The following is a 19,817-nucleotide window of genomic DNA, read 5'->3' on the forward strand; positions in this document are numbered from 1 at the left end:
AAGAAGGCGATTTCATGTTCCTATAATCCTGAAAGTGCTGCAGTGCGTGTGCTCCCCAGGGCTGTTTCACACCTCCAACAAGGGATAAGTGACTAACTCTCACGGCACAGGAAAACAGACCCAATTTAACGTACTTATTCCACTAGCAATTAACACGCTGTCTCAGTGTAAAACAACAAACTTGACTCTGAATCGGAAAAACCCGAGCACCAATCCTGCGTACTGCTCCTGCGGGGATTCACAGTATCCACCCGGTCCTGCCCAGGAGGGCAATCCGCAGATCCAACTGACAGAAGCGAGCGGGTGCAGGCGCTCAACTGATGAGATTCCAGTTAGCCGACGCAGCCAAGAGGAGAGGCGGGGAGGCGAGCCAATAGCCCCGGCAGAAGGGATCTGGGGGCCTCTAAAATATCCACCGAGGGCTAAAAAAGAGCGAGCGCGTGAGCAAGCTCCGGCCCACTTCCTCTATCGCTCTCCTGGGCCGCAGGAGGGAACAATAGCGGAGAATGGAGCAGAGAGCATGAAAGAAAAGCAATGCCACAGCATCATCACGCGCCTTTATAGTCGAGCTCATGCACAGGTTTACACATATGCAGAGACTAGATGCTAGAAAAACACACTAACACCTGCTTTTTAAAGGGTTTTACACCTCGAGGGGAACGACGTTGGCCATGAGGACTGAATTACTAAAACTATAACACTATGATAATAATACCGCAATGTTATTCCACTGAAAATCAATAAAACACATTATTTGCGGTGTCTGGATGGTATAGAAAGTTGTACCATGACAGGATGAGAGTGAGACTGCTTGCACGATTTGTTTTGATGCGTGATTCTCCTCGAAAGAGCACCAAACTTTGACATAGTGGCCAAATGTTATTGTTACAACTTCCGTGTCGGTCCGGTGAAAGCGACGTCTGTAAATCCTCGGACAAATGTATTTAAATGATTCGTTTCACCGTCAGAATTTGATCCATTCCATCGGATAACATTCAGAAAGTGTAGAAAAGCTACACAATTAAATAATTTAAAGGTTGAAAATGGAGAATAAGCTGAACACCGCCATCTAGTGTCTCAAGATCAGCATCGCAACAACAATAAATAACTCCAGCAGTGGGGTTGCCAGGTTGGTCAGACCTGGCCCAGTAGCCTACAGGAGACCGGAGTCTGTTTGAGCCTGTTTGAACCCGTCCCCTCCAGAAAATCACAGCATAAAAACAAGGATTAGAGGAGTTTGTCTGACAGTTAGCGTTAGACGTTAGCGTTAGACGTTAGCGTTATCCGTTCCAGCTAAGTGCAGAGGAAAGAGATGTTAGCGATCAAGGAGCAGCGTAGCCATGTGGGCGTGCGTTTGAATGGCGTTCCTCTCCTTTCTCTCAGTCCATGGAGTGAATGCTCGGCCTATAGTGACTCTGGTTGTTGCCCGTCTCCGCTCACTCAGCTGCTGGGACAAAGAACGCCCTCTTCACTGAGGCTCCGAAGCAGCTGCAGGATTGGCTAACTCCATTTCACCCAGTGCCAGCCTACAGTAGCTGCACCCAACAACAGACAACCCTGGCAACCAGCAACGCCCAACGCTATTGGCTGCTACCATTGAAACCGAACGGGATAGGAAGTCATTGTGAAACCCGTCAAAACATTTTTTAATTATTTATTCAGACTTACTATATTTTTTCATGGAAAAGCGATGGCTGTGGGTGTATTGTTTAAAACAATATAGCTTTAAATAAAGATTCTACATATTCAACCTTTACTCCTCATTCAAGTTAGCCAGAGCGCTAAACAGGAAGTAGAGGGAGAAGTCTCTAGGGAGGTTGGTCTGATGTGCCCATCATCTGCTACCTTTTAGCTGCTAAAAATGAACTTTTTTTGGCACCACTGAGCAACTTCCATATGAATTAACGCCTCAGAGGCTGTATCCAGTTCTCCTAATACATTCGTGGTTTGGCAACTATGTCAATTTGGCTTCAAAGTCCGGCACACGTCCTGGAGACCTGATCCTGGAGGCTTGTTAGCATGCAGGCTAAGACCTATGGCTAACGCTGGACACAAGAAACCAGCATCGTTTTAGCATAACTAGCTAGTTGAAAAGTTAACTTTACGTCCCTAGGGTGATGCTTAGCTACACAACATGATACAAAGAGGAGAACCCATCCCTTCACAGCGTGGACTCCTCACTCATCAGCCCAGTAGTTTGAATCGACAGTCAGCTCCTCGCACTTTTCTCTCGCTCACTCACACGCTTGCAAATGGGCTGTGGCAGCAGCGCAACACACCGATATTCATACCAGCGTATTCATACACAGACACACGCAGGTGGGGGCGGGGCGGGGCCGCCTCAGGGCGCTGCTGTAAGTGTGTGATTAGAGGAGAAAGTATGCAGAGAAGGAAACCAGGACACACACTCACCCCTGTTAAGGTCTTTATGTTATGCAGTGCATTCTGGGCTTCAAGGGCAGCTTTCCTTGTGTAAAACGTGACAAAACAGCAGCCTGGGGAGAGAGAGAGAGAGAGAGAGAGAAGGGGATGAGCACAAGGAGCAACAAAGAGCATTTTCTCTATTCATCTGCTTGGCATCACCTGTCGACACTGGCAGACGCTGAGTGAATGTTAAGGACCAAACATCGGAGCGGAGAGAGAGAGAGAGAGAGAGAGAGAGGGGGAGGAGAGAGCAAGAGAGAGAGAGAGAGAGAGAGAGAGAGAGAGAGAGAGAGAGAGAGAGAGAGAGAGAGAGAGAGAGAAAGAGAGAGGATGTTTCTGGATTTGTATCAGCGCTGATGACTTGAGCCTCGAGGAAGTGGTGCACGTGCACGCGCAACGACGCGCACGCACACACAGAGGCGGCGGGGAGAGAGAGAGAGAGAGAGAGAGAGAGAGAGAGAGAGAGAGGGAGAGAGCTGCCTGTTCATTAATCCTCCAGTAATCTGTTAGCAGTTGCTCGCTCACTCATTCACTAAAGAAGGCATTTACTCCTTTATTTATCTAGTGCTCTAGTTCGCTCACTAGTTTGCATCCACGGGGGTTATTCAGTCCCGCGCTAATTCAAAAAACTTGCTTTTGGAGTAACTCCCACTGATGTAGTGATTTGCAGATGAAACAGACATCTCAGCTGCTCTCACACATGCACTGTTAACCTAAAGAACGTCTAGACATGACCTGGAGGATCTGTGTGTGGAGCGCAAAGGTTGAAATCAGGGAGGCCGGACGTTAAACTGGACGGACTTTACCCTGCTAGCTCCCTCGTGCAAAGGAGATCACTGCCTGGAGGATTCACAGTGAGCAAGTGGGCGTGTTGATGGCGCTTCTATCATGCGGCTGGCGTGAAAACCAGAAGAAAAAAACTATTCAAAGGTGAGGGGGTAGGGTGATTTACACGAAGACCCCAGCAAAAATGTCTAACTGTAGAGATTCAGGGAATTTCTGTTGGTACGGGTCGGCGCTGAAACCGTCGGACAGATTCAAGGAACGTCGAGAGACTTGGTTGTTTATGATCATGAACCGGTTACGTCCGCGTCGTATCCTGCCTCCTGCGCGCTCTACCCTACAAGTTCATAAGAAAAATCAGCTCTAGCAGTCTGGGTTAAAGTCAAGCGCCCACCATAGCGACTTCCTGGTTGATCCAAGCAGGAAGTGCCAAAAACTGCAGTTCTCTGAGTGTCCACTAGGGGCATGTTTCATAACAGAGCAGTTTCTCATTGAGCCCCATGTTAAACAGGCCGTTTACACAGCATCATTAAACCTGTTTAAGGACAAAAGAACATTCTAGTCTGTGTGTTTAGGTCATATCTCCATGACAACACTGAGCAGGGTTAATTTTTTTGTACCAGGCTAGTTTTTATTTTATTTGAGGTTAAAGTTTATGAATAATTAGGGGCGTGGCCTCTTGAGTGACAGCTAGCCTCCGGCCCTCACTTCTCCTCGGAGGTAAACATCAGCCACATGGACGTATCTCCCTCCCCCCAACGTCACATACATGCCCTTTTTTGGTAAGAGGAAATGAGGCTGAGTCAATGTCAAGACAAGATGGCAACTCCCGTAGGCGAGGACGATTGGATCAAAGTGAGAGAACGGACCTCAATGGAGAGGCTACGTCCATTTTTTATACAGTCTATGGTTAAAATCTGAAAAGGCTGAAAAGTGAAATTTCTGGGTAACATTCAAATGTAGTTTCAACAGCATTAAAACTATATTCAGTGTGTAGTACAGTCGAAGTATCAGGCTTCTAAGTTCAGTCCCTGGTTAAACCTTGCCTGAAACGCTGCAAATGACCAAGTAAAAGCTCACTCGGTTGCTTACTCGCTGCTGGTGCCCACACAAACACAGTATTGGAAGAAGAAAAGGAACGAGGGAGAGAGGGATTTTGCCTCTTCTTTAATCTGTGTGTAATCCCTGCAGAGTGGGGCAGTTATGGGTCATTCTCAGTCAGCAGGCAAACCTGCACAGTCAGGCAAAAATCAGCAGGAGGACATTAAGGCCAGACACAGAGGTGTGACTCTTCTATTGGCCTCATATAAAGAGCAGCTGTTGGATAAGTCACAGTATGGACTCAACCATTTGACATCATTTCCTAACAGCCACGGGGAGATACTATAAAAACAAGAGTGAAGAGGCAGGACGGATAAAGAGCCTCGGAGACAACCATAAAACATGAAGGGGGAGCGGTGAGTCGGACAAAGAGGAAGCCCCGGAGCATCATCAGGAACCATGGAAACCTGTGTTTAAAGTGATGCCGTGACCTGACGTCCAGGATCCGTCTTCATCTGTCATTCTGCAGAGGCCATAATGTCAACATCAACATTTATGGATATATTTAAGCAATCAGAGGCTTTTTATGCCCGCGCCACAGGCAATATTTGAAAGTTTAATATAATCTGTGACCAACATATTGGCTGATAGTTGGGTAATGCAACCTGGGGCACGGGTGCCATCGTTAGCATGCATTAGCTTAACCAATGGCACACGATAACAACAAGTGTGCAGGACGTGTTCAGGTAAATTATGGAGCGCTTTCTCATCCACATGCTAAATGAGCTCTTCCCCAGCCATCGGTGTGTGCACTGTGTTATTTACAGTAGCTTGACTTTGTCCTCGTGAAGCTTCATGAAGCATGTTCTGTATTTCATGAAGCCACTAGATCAGAGGTGCCCGATCCTGCTCCTGGAGAACCACTGTCCTGCCTGGTTTAGGTTCCTCTCCCTGCTCCAACACACCTGAATCTAATGATGTGCTCGTTATCAAGCAGCTGAAGCTCGTCACAGGTCTGAAAACTGTTAGACTCAGGTGGGTTAGAGGAGGAGAAACCTACAACAGGCAGGAGAGTGGCCCTCCAGGAGCAGAGTCGGGCCCCCCTGCACCAGATGGAGCTCTTGGTTTTAAAGAAAAAGGCTCAAGAACTGGGGATTCGTTGTGTTTTCAACCCTTTGTTGAACTCACAGAACCATCTATGGGCTCAGAAAATAAAGAAAAGGCTTGATTTAGCTTCTCGAAGCTTTTGTTCGGACATCACTACCTTTTCACCCTTCTACATTATCAAAGACCCGCCCGACTCTGCCTCTGATTGGCTCGTACTTGTCTTCTTCACAATGGCACAGGTGGCAGGAAAACAACGCTGTTATGGCACACTGATTTACAAGACACTGTAAAAGAAATTGGAACTTCATATGCAAAAGGCTGCCGATCCCTGATTTATCATTACAATTATGATAAAGATCAACGAAAACCTGGAATTCTTCTTTTTGTTTTATACTTTCTGTATACTACTGTCTTTATACAAAACATTATGAAGCCTCTTACAATCCTAAGTATGATAAAATCAAGATTTAATTTGACGTTTAAAGTTAAAATTAATATTGAGTTTGGGTCCAAAACTGCTTCTGTGGTTCGGGCTGGAGTCGGGTTCGGACAGCGGGTTCCTGCAGGGTCAGGTCTGATCTTGGGCCTGATCATAGCTCTGGTATGCTTATTATTGTTGTCTGCACCAAGAACACCATCACATGGTCGATGTTAGCCGACCAAAGGGGACAGTTATGGTTCGGCATGGAAACCACTCGGTTAGGAACAGATCAGAGGCCGTGGTTTGGTTCAGTGCGTCCATACCCATAAAGAAGAGTCGACCTGACACAAAACACCGGCAGCTCCAGCACGTTTATTGAAAAATTGCAGTTCACTTGCTAGTTTTTAAAACTTTGCATAGTCCTCCCTTGGGCCGGATTGGACCCTTTGGCAGGCCACGGGCCGCATGTTTGACACCCCTGCCTTAGATGTTGTTATTAAAGTGGCAATAGATTCTGTTTTAACTGTTAATTATGAAGTAAATGTTGATGCACAGTTTAATGGCTCTAGAAAAACAACACTACCAGCGTTTAGACTGATTGACATGGCTGTTGCAGGATGGCCGCAGCACAGTGTGCACATTACATCAGATTGAAGCAACTACAGATGCCACTGGAGCTCTGGTTTTACGCCTCTCATCTATTTTGCTCCTTCTGAGCAGTTTTCAACAGCGACCCATCTACGTTGATATTAGACATCAGAGCCAGTGCTCCAGTTTGAAGAACAGACACAAACATTGGGGGCTCTGGTCCTGGTGAAAGACCTTGTAGTTGGTGACGACGACTTCAAGACTCCCGACACAAGACGGCAAGTTTTTGAAAGACTTTGAAAGTCTAACTTTAGTGAAAGAAACTTGTATCCCATCACACACACGAACTTGCACCAATACGTCGGCAATTGCCAGTTGTTGGGCTGAAGGAGGCTGGTTAGAAGATCTGAACACATCCCCAAACCCTGCTGCAGGCTGAATTCAAATCAAAGCAATCACCAAACCCCAGGCTTAGCTCAGTGCTAAGCTAAGTCTTCTTAACAGGTTTGATTCACACTATCCACAGGTGAGCCACCAGGCTGCAGGTTTATGCTTCCACGTCTTCCTGCAGGTGCAGATATTTGGACCTGCTGCCTCCAGCCTGGCTCATCTGCTTCTCTCTGTGTGTATTTATTGGTCCAGAAATTAAAACCATCGCAGCATTGTTTACATCAGCTATTTGTTGTCCTCTCCATCGTGTTTATGGCACAAATCAAAGCAGCGTGAGCGAGGCAGCCTGGTGCTGGCTTCGTCACAGACATCGGCCCTTATGACACTCGCCCTGCAGTGCGTCTTAGTGAAATCCAACAGTGAGCATCTGGAGCAGATTTGGCATCCGAATCCCAGAGTCCCTTTGATGGGGCTGGGAGCGTAATGGATCTGAATTCCTGCGGTGTCCTCTGGGTGCCACGGCTGTTCAAAAAGTTGGCCCCTAGCCTAGCTCCGGCGACGTGATTGGTGTTGTGATTCGGATGCTGCAGTGCCTGTGTATTAGCCGGGATAACTCTCAGCTTAGTGTTTTTCTTCCACGACCCCCAGCGTGAAAGGCGGCTCAGGGTGTCACTTCACTAAACCCTAAGCTCCCCCTCTTCTACTATCAGTATTCATTTACCATCGGAGAGTTTCACACCAGCTTCTGCCAGTTAAAGGCGCGGAGATAAGGGGAGAAATTAGTCACGACTGAACGACTATCACTCGGTACTAATGTATACAGTTTATTCCATGTAGGTCACCGAATGACAGTGGTGGCTACCCTCTATAACGTACACTGTAGAGTGTAATAAGTAAATGCATACTAAATACTCAAAGTACTCCTGACACTGAACTCAAGCATGCATGCATGCATGTGTAAGAGGTTATGTGAGGTCTAAATGAACTAGTATTTCATGTCTTTTTTCGTGGCTCAGTCCAAAAGGAAGATGTACTGAACTGTCCGCCAAAAGTTAAGTTATGAAAAGTTTACCACTGCATTTCTACTCCCTGTTTAACAATCAGCTGATGGACAAAACTCAGCCCTACCTTCAGCCTCATGTTCTGAAGGCACACCTCTATTTCCATTGTGGTCAAATGAGAAACACGACAAAACACTATTCTTCCATCTACGTCTACCAAACCTACACATAAGTTGCAGTCTATATCCAAACTGTCACATTACGTCTCTAAATGCGGCCTGACTGTGTGAACGGCTCACGCTCCTGAAGTGACCCGCACGTGCAGTTGATCATTGAGGACATCACGCTACAACGGTGTTTACGGAAGCGAACACAGCCATGGCAACTGGTATTGTAGGACTTTACGACTTAATGCAAGAACAGTGTGAGGTGGAAGTGTCACCATGAGGTCTAGACCTTCACTCTCTGCTTCACTGCTGTCCTCCATGTTTGTCCATCACCCTTATTTGTCATTCATTTAAAAATAAACAGTGCAGCGTGGTTCAGAATGACGTCACCTGGCGTCACATGGGCTGCGTGTGTGAACGCAAATATCTGATTCAAACAGAGTTTACCCACCAGGCTCCCTAATACAAGGACCAGGTAATCTCTGAGTGCGCCCTAAATTCTACCCACGGAGTTGAGCGGGGCGTCTAGATGACGGCTGAGCAAAACAAACCTCAGACAGTGAAGAAGAAGCCGAATTTACACAAAGTTGGCAACAAAAATGTCCAACTGGGTAGAGGACGAGATTCTGGGACTTCTTCCTGGGAGCACAGACGCTTAAGATCACGTCATGCACTCCCCCTGCACACTCAGGTGAGGGGCAGGGCCGAAGTAAACGGAGCATTTCTGTGGTCGGATGTGCGCCGCATGTGTGATAGAGAAACTTCGGACCTCATCTACTGACTGTGTCCAGGATTCAAATGTGAAGAAGACAAATTAGAGACAGTGCTTCACGGGGTTTGTGAGACGTGGCGTTCACAAGAAGCGATGGACAACCTGAAATCATAAGGCCTCCGCTTGTATAAAGCACATATCTGTCCATTACACGTCCTGTGCGTTTGCTGCAGAGTGAGTGCTGTGTGCATTCAAGAGGGAGCTTTCTATTATAATTCCTATTGCACCCGTGTGTTCAGGCGTCGGCCCCTCGTGTGTGATTAGCACCTGAGACTCTGTGGATTACGACTCCGGTGGCATTTTTTGGCATATCTGTGTATGGGAGGGTTAGCTTTTGGTGTTAGCATTAACGATTCTGACAGTGTATAATGTGCAGGGGGGGGGGTTGGCTGCTAGCGCCACGTGTTAGCCGCTGTGTGTTGGGATTCCCACGGCGTAGCCGCGCCCGGGAGCCATGCGGCGTGTGACGGATCGTCCCAGGTGGTGGGCTGTCAAGAAGAGGATCAAAGAGCAGAGGAGTGGACCTCACACACACACGCACACACACAGACAAACGCACACACACACACACAGACGCAGTCCCTTCCACTTGAACCTGTTTAAGAGTCAGCACACTTGCGGCTCTCACACAAACAAAACAGCAGAAAGCCAATAAAAGCGTGCATATTATCTTAAGTGCATGTCAGCATGTGCGCTTCTTTATTTAGAGAGAACCGTACATTTACGACAACCTCGCAGACCGGCATGAATTAGCTCTATCCATCAATTTGTGTGCTTGTGTCTCTCTTTTCCTCGCAGCACAAACATTTACCTGAGGGCTCGGAGCGCGAAGAACACTCTGCTCGTGCTGTTGAGGAGGGACTCTGGAAAAACACACATCACAGACACAACCTCACGGTGAACGGGGAGAAAAATCTATCAGACGCCGATGTGTGTGTGTTTGCGACGGAGAGAGTGTAAGAGCGAGACAGACGGAGAGGACGTGGGAAAGAAGGGTTCGCGAGACACAAAAAAAGACGAGGGGAGAGGAAGAGGAGCCGTGAGTGGAATAGAGAGTAGAGGAGGGAGATGCCTCTTCATGAATGCTTCATGGCTGCTGAAGGGGGCCTTTGACTGAGCGAGGACCCACGGCACCCCGCCTCTGTCAACACATCCAGGCCCTCCAACAACAGGTTGACCCCGGGCTTCAGCGCGGCTGCAGAGGAGCTCAGGAGCTGCGTTCAGTCTCATGGATCGGTATTTCAGGTCGATATCTACTTCAAATCAGACCATATTCTTCTGATCCTGGCTAATCAGACCAACGCCTCAGAGGTGGCAACCTGAACTAAAACTTTACTTTCTTCACATGTTTAATTATTTAATATGTTTTCTGTTCAAGATGAAAGTCTCCGCTGCCAGAGAACAGGTGGATAGGTCAGCTAAGCGTATGCAGCGACTAATCAGCTTAAAAAGACTTTCATTAGCCGGCGTTTGAGTGGAGAGTATCCCGCCCCCCCCCCCCCCGTGTTACAAAAACATTCGATTCGACGCCGTTCTCCCACGAGCGACTCTTCTAAGATGAAGCTGAAAGAACGGCAGCTACTTCAGCACCTTGGATATATTGATACACAGTCCGGCTACGTCTCCAAGTGAAGCTCAAATATCCCAGATAAGAGGGGCAAACAATAGGCTGTATAAAAAATGGACGTAGCATACCCGTCGGGGTCCACCCTGGACAGGACGCCAGTCTATCACAGGACACATAGAGACGAACAGAGACAGACAACCATTCACACCTACGGGTGATTTAGAGTCATCAATGAACCCAACACCTGCACGTCTTTGGACTGTGGGAGGAAACCGGAGAACCCGGAGAAAACCCACGCAGACACGGGGACAACATGCAAACTCCACACAGAAGGGCCCCAGCGGGGATTCGAACTAGGAACCCTATCGATGTGAGACGACAGTGCTGCTTTCCTTTCCTGTAAATCATTCCACAACCGTATCTCAAGGATGCACAGCTCCTCTATTCAGATGTCCGGGGTTGAATCAGCACTCGCATGAAGGCAGGTGGCGGTGGAGGTGGTGGTGGAGGTGGAGGTGGCGGTGGCGGTGGTGGAGGGTGAACGGAGGAGCGATGCCCTGCAGTCCAGCAGAATGGTCTCATGGTTTATTAAAAAGGAGGAGGAAAAAAAAGGAAGACGAGTTGGGGGGTGTATCAGAGAGCGTCACCCTTAGCCCCGCCACCAGAGGGCTGGCTGCAACTCTCACAGTGACTCCGTCTCTTTCCTCCTCCATCACTCCGGTTCACTTCCCTCCACACTCCTTTTTTGACCCCTGGGGTTCCACTCAACCGCTGACCCACATTAACTACACTGCTGCAATTACTGCTCGCACAGGCCTCTGGGTAGCATGTGATACATACTCTGCGTCTCTCTCTTTCTCTCCTCCTCTCTCTCTCTCTCTCTCTATGCAGCTGTAAAAATGCCCCTTAATGTGTATAATTTATGTGTGTCAAAGAGCTGCTGAGTGACAGCGGGGAGAGAGGAGGAAGAGGCGCGGGGGGGGGGGGATGACAGAGAACACATTTTAAATTTGACAGCGCAATAAAGCACAGATTGTCAGATGGAAAAATAGGGAGGAGGATGAGTGGATGGCTTCAAACAATGCCGCGTTTCTGACGGGGATTTGGCCGATGTTCTAATCCTGTCGACGCCGGATTCGCTCCGACTCGCAGCACTTCACAAATCTACACAATCCACTGGTTACTTTAGTGGAAAAGCACCAATGTCCCCCCCCCCCCTTTTCCTTCCAAATCCTCCCGTGCCGCAAAGACAACAAGAGCACTTTCCGGAAATCAAAGCCCATTTCTGTCCGACCCTGAGGTGCTCCGCGAAGGGCGGGGGGGTTTCAGCTCTGCGACTTCGCTCGGCAACGCTCTCTGTCGCGGAGGCATGCAAAAGTGTAAACATAGAGAAGAGGAAAAAAGTCAAAACACAGAGATGAGCTGATGATCCGCACACACACACACACACGCACGCACGCACACACACACACACACACACACACACACACACACACACACACACACACACACACACACACACACACACACACACACACACACACACACACACACACACACACACACACACACACACACACACACACACACACACACACACACACACACACACACACACACACACACACACACACAGTGAGTTTCCCATTAAAATCCACCTGCAGCTGCTCTCTAATTGGGCCCGGGTAGCCGGCTAAAAGAGCTAACGCCTAGTTAAGGCGATATAATTGGCCGCTCTGCTTTAGGAAAGAATGAAATAAATCAGTCCTCCGTCTCAGGTCGGCCCCGGTCTCAACTGAATCCATTAGAGCAGATAATTGTCTTGGATGGCAGAGCGTTCGCTCGGCATCGCCACAGCTGAGCGAGGGGAAACAAGTTGGCTTGCGGTTGCAGAGCGGATGTCTGCCGTTGGACGGGCGAGGGGTCCCTGGACGTGGCATCAGAGCAACGCAGGCGGGGGGGTTTCATCTGAGCAGTGATCGGAAATCAAACGCTGTTATCTGCCTGCATGTGTATCTCCAGGCCCCCCCTCCCCCCCCCCAATCCCGGTCCTCAAAAGATGACATTTCAGGTTAGAGGAGATTTAAAAGAAATGATGATTGATGTAAAAATGCACTTCAGGTGTCTGGCTCCGCTGCGGTCTCAGGGGGGCAGTATTGATCGTACAAACCGTTGCCAGGCGAGGAGCGTTTATTGTTGCACTTAAAGAAGGAAATCCGCTCGTTGTTTGCTGCTAAACACTCGTGGCTGTGATGTGGCTCCTCCGCTCGTCCCCTGAGATCGGCTGTCAATCAACAGGCGCACAGGAAATGACGTCAGAACCGCCGTAGGCCGCACGCTCGTGCTCGTACATGTTCAAACGTGCTCAACAAAAGCCCACCTCTCTCAGACGGGCCGTGGACGGCCAGCTGGCCGCAGCTATGCGCGGAGCGGGTGCACTCACACTGGTCAAACGCACTAGGCTTTAGCCGAAAAACCTGTTTTGGCGCGGTGCGGAAGGACAGTGTGAGTGCGCCCTAAGACTCTAAAAACGGCAGGAACAATCTTTCAGCCATAGTTTGCGTTATTTGCATTATTAGCTGGACGGACAACATCGCTTTATCAGATACTAATGACGCGTCTTGGCCCTTTAAAAATACTCTTTATATCCCACCTTTGTGTTAATGACGCTCTCCCGTTCGGCTCAAATTAAACACAGTGAGTTTCTCTCTTGATTAATGGTGTTATTTTTATATTTTGAATGATTTCCAGGCTTATGTTGTGCACTGAGACTCTTAGGTGGGATAAAGCGCGTTAATGAAGACATTAAACTTATTCTGTGCATGTGTGGATTTAAGTGTGTGTGTGTGTATGTGTGTGTGTGTGTGTGTGTGTCTCAGCAGCTCGTCTCTGTATCATTAAGATAAATGACACTGCGCCTCCCCTGTCAATACACACACACACACACACACACACACACACACACACACACACACACGCACAGAGCAACACACCCGTCATGGCGCTTAAGGTTGTGTTTTAGCAAAAGGACCATTTTCTGTTTACCCCTCTGGCTCTCTTTGTCTCATTCTCTTTTTATCTCTCCGTCCATCTCTATCTCTCTTTCTGCACCAAATGCCAAATTGCTCCATTTCTCACTCGCTCCCCCTCGTCCCCAGCTCATCCACTCATCTGGTTATTAACTCCAAACACATTAAACCAACAGTAGTGCCATGAGATTCCCCAGACTGCCCTAGTCGGAATAACACACAGCCTGAATGCACACACCTGGGTCAAACTGTAAAATGGGTCCTGCATGACACAACGTAATGCTTCAGGGCCAAAAACAACAAATCAGGGACCTTCTTAAAGGAAAGCCGAGTGACGTTTGAGCTTAAAAAGATCATTTAAATCATCTGGAATATGGACTTTTGGAGGCAGATGTAGTCTGACTCATGATATTCTTTCAATTTGATGCCTGTCAGGGTGAAGGAGCTTCTTAAAAGCAGCACTTAACGACCGTCATCTGATGCCAGACGATGACAATAATGAAAAAAGAAGGATTACGATGATCCACAGATATCCACTTTTGGGTTTGACGAAACCGCCAGAGCTCTGAGCGAGCGTTAAGTCTTGGATTTTATCTTTGACGTCCTGTAATTACCGTATTTTCCGCGCTATAAGTTGCACCTAAAAACCTTCAAATGTCTCAAAAGCCGACAGTGCGCCTTATAATGCGGTGCTCCTTATATACGGACCAATGTTGAGCCACAACAGGTCTCCAACTACGGTGAGCAGCCGCCGACTCTATTTCCCCTGTAGAAGAAGTAACGCGCGGTGCATGTTGAAATATACGACTGCGCGAAGCATGCCGTTTCATTTCCATGTGTGTGTTTGTGTAAAGAGCCCAAAATGGCTCCTGTTAAGAGACACGCTTACGACGCAGAGTTTACACTCAAGGCCATTAGTCACGCAGTAGTACACGGGAATAGAGCAGCAGCCAGAGAGTTGAACATGAACCAATCAATGGTGCCGAAGTGGAGGAAGCAACAAGACGACCTCCCCTGACTGTTGTGTTGACGTTCCCTTTAGCGCAGCTCCATCTAATGGATGCAGAACGTAACATCAGCCTCCACTGTAGGACGCTCAACGCTCAGTCTTATATCTTCCATAAATATATGATATGAACATTTCATTTAGAAGTTATCTTGTAGTTTCCACCGTCGACAACCGTTTACCACACCGTTGTTGATGTTTTCGGCTGGACGAAGTGTCGGCTAATGAGCATCCAAACAAAACCGAAAGAAGGAAAGAGAGAGACGTTGCAAAAGCTTGTGGCCGCAGCCGGGGAACTTCTCCTCCGTCTCAGTGGGACTAACAAACTCATTTAAATCCAAAGTAAGTCTGGGTCGCCACGGGGGCAACCGAGTGGGCTTATTTGCCCCCAAAGATCTTTTTCAAACAACACCGGCGCTAATTTGAAATAAGCACACCAAGGTAAGAGTGGGGCCACTGTTTCACTGACACCGGTGGAATTCCCGTCGGCTCCCGGCGCAACTGTGAAACCGGCGAGGGGGCCGTTGCATCTCCCTGGAGCTGAGCGGGTGCAGATGAGGCCAGGCGGCTTACTTAACTCTGAGAAAACAACAACAGTGCTCAAAGCCTGCGCATAACAAGGCCAGTAAGAGCCCAATCAAATGCTACATTTCCTCGGAAAGAGACTGAAAAAGTGGCATCCAAACAAGGAAAAATAAAAGGCCCGGTAGGTGGATGTGTTTTTCTTTTAATCCCCTGTAGAAGTGGCGGTGAGTGATACTCTTGACTCATCAACAGCCAGACAACTCATTTTCAAGGGGGAGTGAAGATAGAGCGGCAGATTTGAGGGAGCTGATGGACTTTGGCCCCTATTTTGTTTTTGCTCTTCAGAAGCAGCAGAAGAGGGAGAAGAGACCGGTGGGAAGAGGCGTCATCCCGAGGCTAAAGCACACACAGACACGAAGCGCATGACGAGTGTGTCGGTGTGCAAAAGTGAGTTGATTTGGGGCCTTGGCAGGAAGCTGTCTCCAGGCTTTCATAAGCTCATATGAGTCAGGGAAAAAACAAGGGAGAAGCTAAACGCACACGCAGACGGACGAGTGTGTGCAGAGGGTGCAGAGACACCGCAGCTTTTAGCCACTGAACATTTCAAAACATGAAGTCAATAGCATGTCGTCATTTTGAATTTGTGTCACCGCCTCCGCCTCTTTAGACTCTGAGGAAGTTTTCAAACAAAGATAATAAGAACTAACTCCTGCAAATAGATTTACAGACACGTTGGCTCAAAGTACAGTATTTTTCGGATTATAAGTCGCAGTTTTTTTTATAGTTTGGCCGCGGGGGTGCGACTTCTACTCTGGAGCTACTTTGATGCTCCAAACATTTTTGCTACAGCTGGCACTCAAAATGCATTCAAATGCTGTGGGTGGGGCTTATGATACTACAAAAGAGTCACATCTCTTAGACCCTTTCAGCTATTGACACCACATTTGGTGGACGTGTAGAGTTGACGTCTGAGTGGTATGGCAGATTTGGAGTCATTCGACCAATAGATAACGTCGTGGCAGCATCATTTAACTATAGAAGGAATACGTTTCGGTGTATGCACCACTGTACAACTGTCCTTCGCGTATCTCAAGAACCGTCCATCCGATCATCTTGGACGGTGTGTTGCTGATGACCCAAGGGAGCGCAGTGCCGATCAGTCAAGTCAATCGGATGAGCAGCTCTAAAGAATGCTAGAAGTCGGCCAATTAACCGGCTCTCAACATGATAAGAAAACATTCATATTGAACGTACAGGAACATATTCAACAGATTGACCTATTAGCGGATTGACCAACGCCAACCAAGGGGTGACTGTGGCTCAGTGGAGGATGGGGTCGCCCTCCATTCGAGAGATTTGCGGTTCGATCCCCACCTCCCCTGGTCCACATGTCGAAGTGTCCTTGGGCAAGACACTGAACCCCGAATTGCTGCGCATGGGTGTGTAAATGTGGTGTGAATGGTTAGATTAGATCAGATGGTCTGTAGATGTCCACTGCCATCTGTGTGAATGTGACAAACACTGTTAAAGCGCTAGAAAAGACTAGAAAGGCGCTATATAAGTTCAATTTACCACATCACGTTCCAGTGATCACAGCACGCCATAGACGGTAGCTCCATTATACGACCCTGAGACCAACAAGTCATCCAAAGCTGGCTCCAGTTGGCTCTGAATCCAGAATAGCTAATAATAACCAACGTGTGTCACTGCTGCAAACACTGTCAAAGTCAATCAATACCTAAATCAGTCAATCATGCCCGTAACACCTTAATTCAATTCCTTTTTTCCCCGCAGAAGCGTGTGTACTCACTCCATTCGCTTCATACCCGCGGATGCAAATTTCCTTTCCTGCAACACTTGAAAAACTTCTCTTGGAATTTGCTTTACAGTCGGATGGAAGTGCCGCGTCTTCCTCGCTTTCTCTTCCTCTCTGTCTCTTTACTTTTCCTCCCACTCTCCATGTCTCATCAGGAGTGTCATCAGCCCCCACTCTGGGTGATGCCTGTTAATATGGCAGCGCTATTGTGTGCCCGTTCCTTGCTGCTGTCTCTATTGTTTGCGCTCACACTTGACGAATTCATCAAAAGGGGTAAAAAAAAGAAAGGGAACAGGAGAAAATAGCTGCAAATCACGCAGCTTTTGCACAATTGACTGTGCGAGTCTGGCGGGGCGAGCCTTTGTCTTCAAATGGTGCACGAAATGTGTTTGCTTGTGTAATTTTGCGCGTATATCATTTGTTCTGCCATTAGCTGGGTGGGACGGCCCGCTCAGCCACTGCTGCTGCTCTCTGTGTGTGTGTGTGTGTGTGTGTTAAAGTCTCCACACACACACGTCATGGAAGTGTCTGCACGTAGGTTTATCTCACTTTATTTGTATGAGTCTATATTTGTGTCAAGAGCATTCAAATCCTTTATATTATATATGATATTAATATGTTTCCACTTTATTGTTGCTGCCTTCGTTTAAGTCTTTCATGCATAGTGATTTTTTTTTATACTTTCAGGTGAAAGAGAGGGAATGAGCATGAAAAGAACGAAGAAATGCAAGGGAGGGAATAAAGAAAGGGACTAAGGAGGAGAAAGATAAAAACAGAAGGGAGCAAAGGAAGAAAGAAACCAAGGGATGGTGGCAAAGAGGGAGGGAAGATTAAAAACTAGCAGAGGGAAAAAAGAAAGGAAAGAGGAAATAAAGAAAGAAGACGTACAAGAAAGAACGGAGGAGGAATGAGATAAGAAAAGAGGACAGAAAACAGGATGGGAAGGGAGGAAATAACCGTAAGAAAAGGAAAGAAAGATTGACAGAAAGAGGTGAACAAGGAAGTAGAAGGAAGTCGAGAAGAAAGAAGGAAGGTAAGGAAAGTAATAGGGAAGTAAAGGAGGGAGGGGAGAAAGGAATGGAAGGAGAAAATAACCGAAAGAAAAGGAAAGAAAGACTGAGAGAAAGCGGGAAACAAGGAAGGAGAAAAGGCTACGTGGTCTCATGGGAGGGCGTATAAATAGCACGCCACTTTTCATGACTTTCATGACTTTTCGCGTGCATGTCTACGCATATTAAGCTTTCCGCGTGTCATTTAACGCCCGTAGTTCCCAGGGTTAGGGTTAGGGTTAAGGGTTAGGGTTAGGGGTTAGGGTTAGGGTTAGGGTTAGGGGTTAGGGTAGGGGTTGGGGTTAGGGTTAGGGGTTAGGGTTAGGGTTAGGGTTAGGGTTAGGGGTTAGGGTAGGGGTTGGGGTTAGGGGTTGGGGTTGGGGTTAGGGTAGGGGTTAGGGTTAGGGTCAGGGTAGGGGTTAGGGGTTAGGGTCAGGGTTAGGGTTTAGGGTTAGGGTAGGGGTTAGGGTTAGGGTCAGGGTTAGGGTTAGGGGTCAGGGTTAGGGTTAGGGTAGGGGTTAGGGTTAGGGTAGGGGTTAGGGTTAGGGTTAAGGTTAGGGGTTAGGGTTGGGGGTTAGGGTTAGGGTTGGGGTTAGGGGTAGGGTCAGGGTTAGGGTTAAGGTTAGGGGTTAGGGTTAGGGCATTTCACGCCCGTTATTTCAGCCATCCTTCACATGAAATATTGATTTAAAAACAACCCTCTGACAGAAAGCTCCACCACTTCGTATTTCTCCGCCACCTTGCGGAGACACGTGGGTTTTCCCTCAATGACATTTGTGCGTGAAATGACGACGCCATCTCTGCGCAATACAAGTCAATTGAGACTACATGGCGTGAAATGACACGCAAAAATCATGACATGCGTTGTAATTATACGCGAGATGGCTTGAGAGAAATAGCGCGTCTTTCACACGCCTTTTGGTGAGACCAGGCTGGAAAAGGAAGTCAAGAAGAAAGGAGGAAGGTAAGGAAAGAAATAGGGAAGTAAAGGAGGGAGACAATAAGGAAAGGAAAGAAAGGAGGAATAAAACGAGCAAGGGGAAGATAAAAGAAAATCATAGGACCTGAATCTCCTGCAGGCATCAGATCAGTGCAGTCAAGTAAAACGTACAATATTTCCCTCAGAGATGAAAACAAACTGATTAAACTAAGTAAAAAAGAAAAACAGGAGTCCGCGTCCGAGCGTCCCGCTGTCCTCCCTGTGTCGTCGTACCTTTGCTCTGTGGAGGGTTCTGGCTGCGGTCTCGGAGTATGTTGATCTGGTAGACGGCTCCGTACGGCTCGAACAGCTCCTTCAGCTCCTTCTCTGACCAGGAGCGCGGGATCTGGCCCACGAACATCTTGATGGCGTCCGGGTCTGGCTGGTCCGAATGCTCCAGCGCCCCGTTCATCTTCCCGGCCGTGCCGTTACTGTTGGAGAGACGGACGACAGAACGTTAGGAGCTGAGAGACACACATCGCATTCATACCAGTGAGCATTAGACACGTCGTCCAAGTATTCATTCATCCATTCATTCATTCATCTTCAACCGCTTGTCCCTCAAAGGTCTTTTTTAACCACTAATGCTGCTGAAAATAACAGCAAACCTCTGCAGCAGCATGAGAAGAGTCCCTACACAGAAAAACAAAGCACCAATGGGCTCCTTCCTTTGGGGTTGACTTTGCTAATCCACTTGAATAGACTTTACTATGAGAGGAGCTGGTACAGGGGCCAGTAGGTAAGTCTTTCCTCTCTCTCTGGCTTCACTAACGACGTTGTTGGTGCTTTGTTGTGTGTGTAGGGACTCTTCTCATGCTGCTGCAGAGGTTTCTTTTGATTTCACTTTAAGGAGAGCGTCTGACAGCAACGTAAAGTGTTGCTAACGTGCTAAATATGGCGCACACTCGAACAGCAGTACATTTCTTAGCTTCTGTGTTTCCTCCCTGCTCCTGCAAACTGGTGTCGCGCCGACCACCATAAGAACCTCATCCGGTCACACCTCTCTTCAGAACTACCCTTTTAAGACCGCGCCTCTATATCTAATTGAAAACTGATATACGTCCCCCAGAAGTTCATTTCCAACACAGCGGCTCCTCAAACAGCCTTCAGGCCCTCACAACAGCAGTGAAACCCCTGAGAGAGCCACACTAA

The 19,817-nt window shown here is 47.9% G+C and overlaps 1 protein-coding gene across 1 annotated transcript in view; it reads right to left on the bottom strand.

The window, feature by feature from the left end:
- Nucleotides 1–19,817, bottom strand: part of celf2 (cugbp, Elav-like family member 2) — a 250,147-nt gene that overhangs the window by 76,327 nt on the left and 154,003 nt on the right. Inside the window, 2 exon segments of the mRNA XM_083935660.1 lie at nucleotides 2,413–2,495; nucleotides 18,900–19,096. Coding sequence (XP_083791786.1) covers nucleotides 2,413–2,495; nucleotides 18,900–19,096 — 280 coding nt within the window.

Source organism: Echiichthys vipera, assembly GCF_963691815.1.
Source record: "Echiichthys vipera genome assembly, chromosome: 20".
Taxonomy (NCBI): domain Eukaryota; kingdom Metazoa; phylum Chordata; class Actinopteri; order Perciformes; family Trachinidae; genus Echiichthys; species Echiichthys vipera.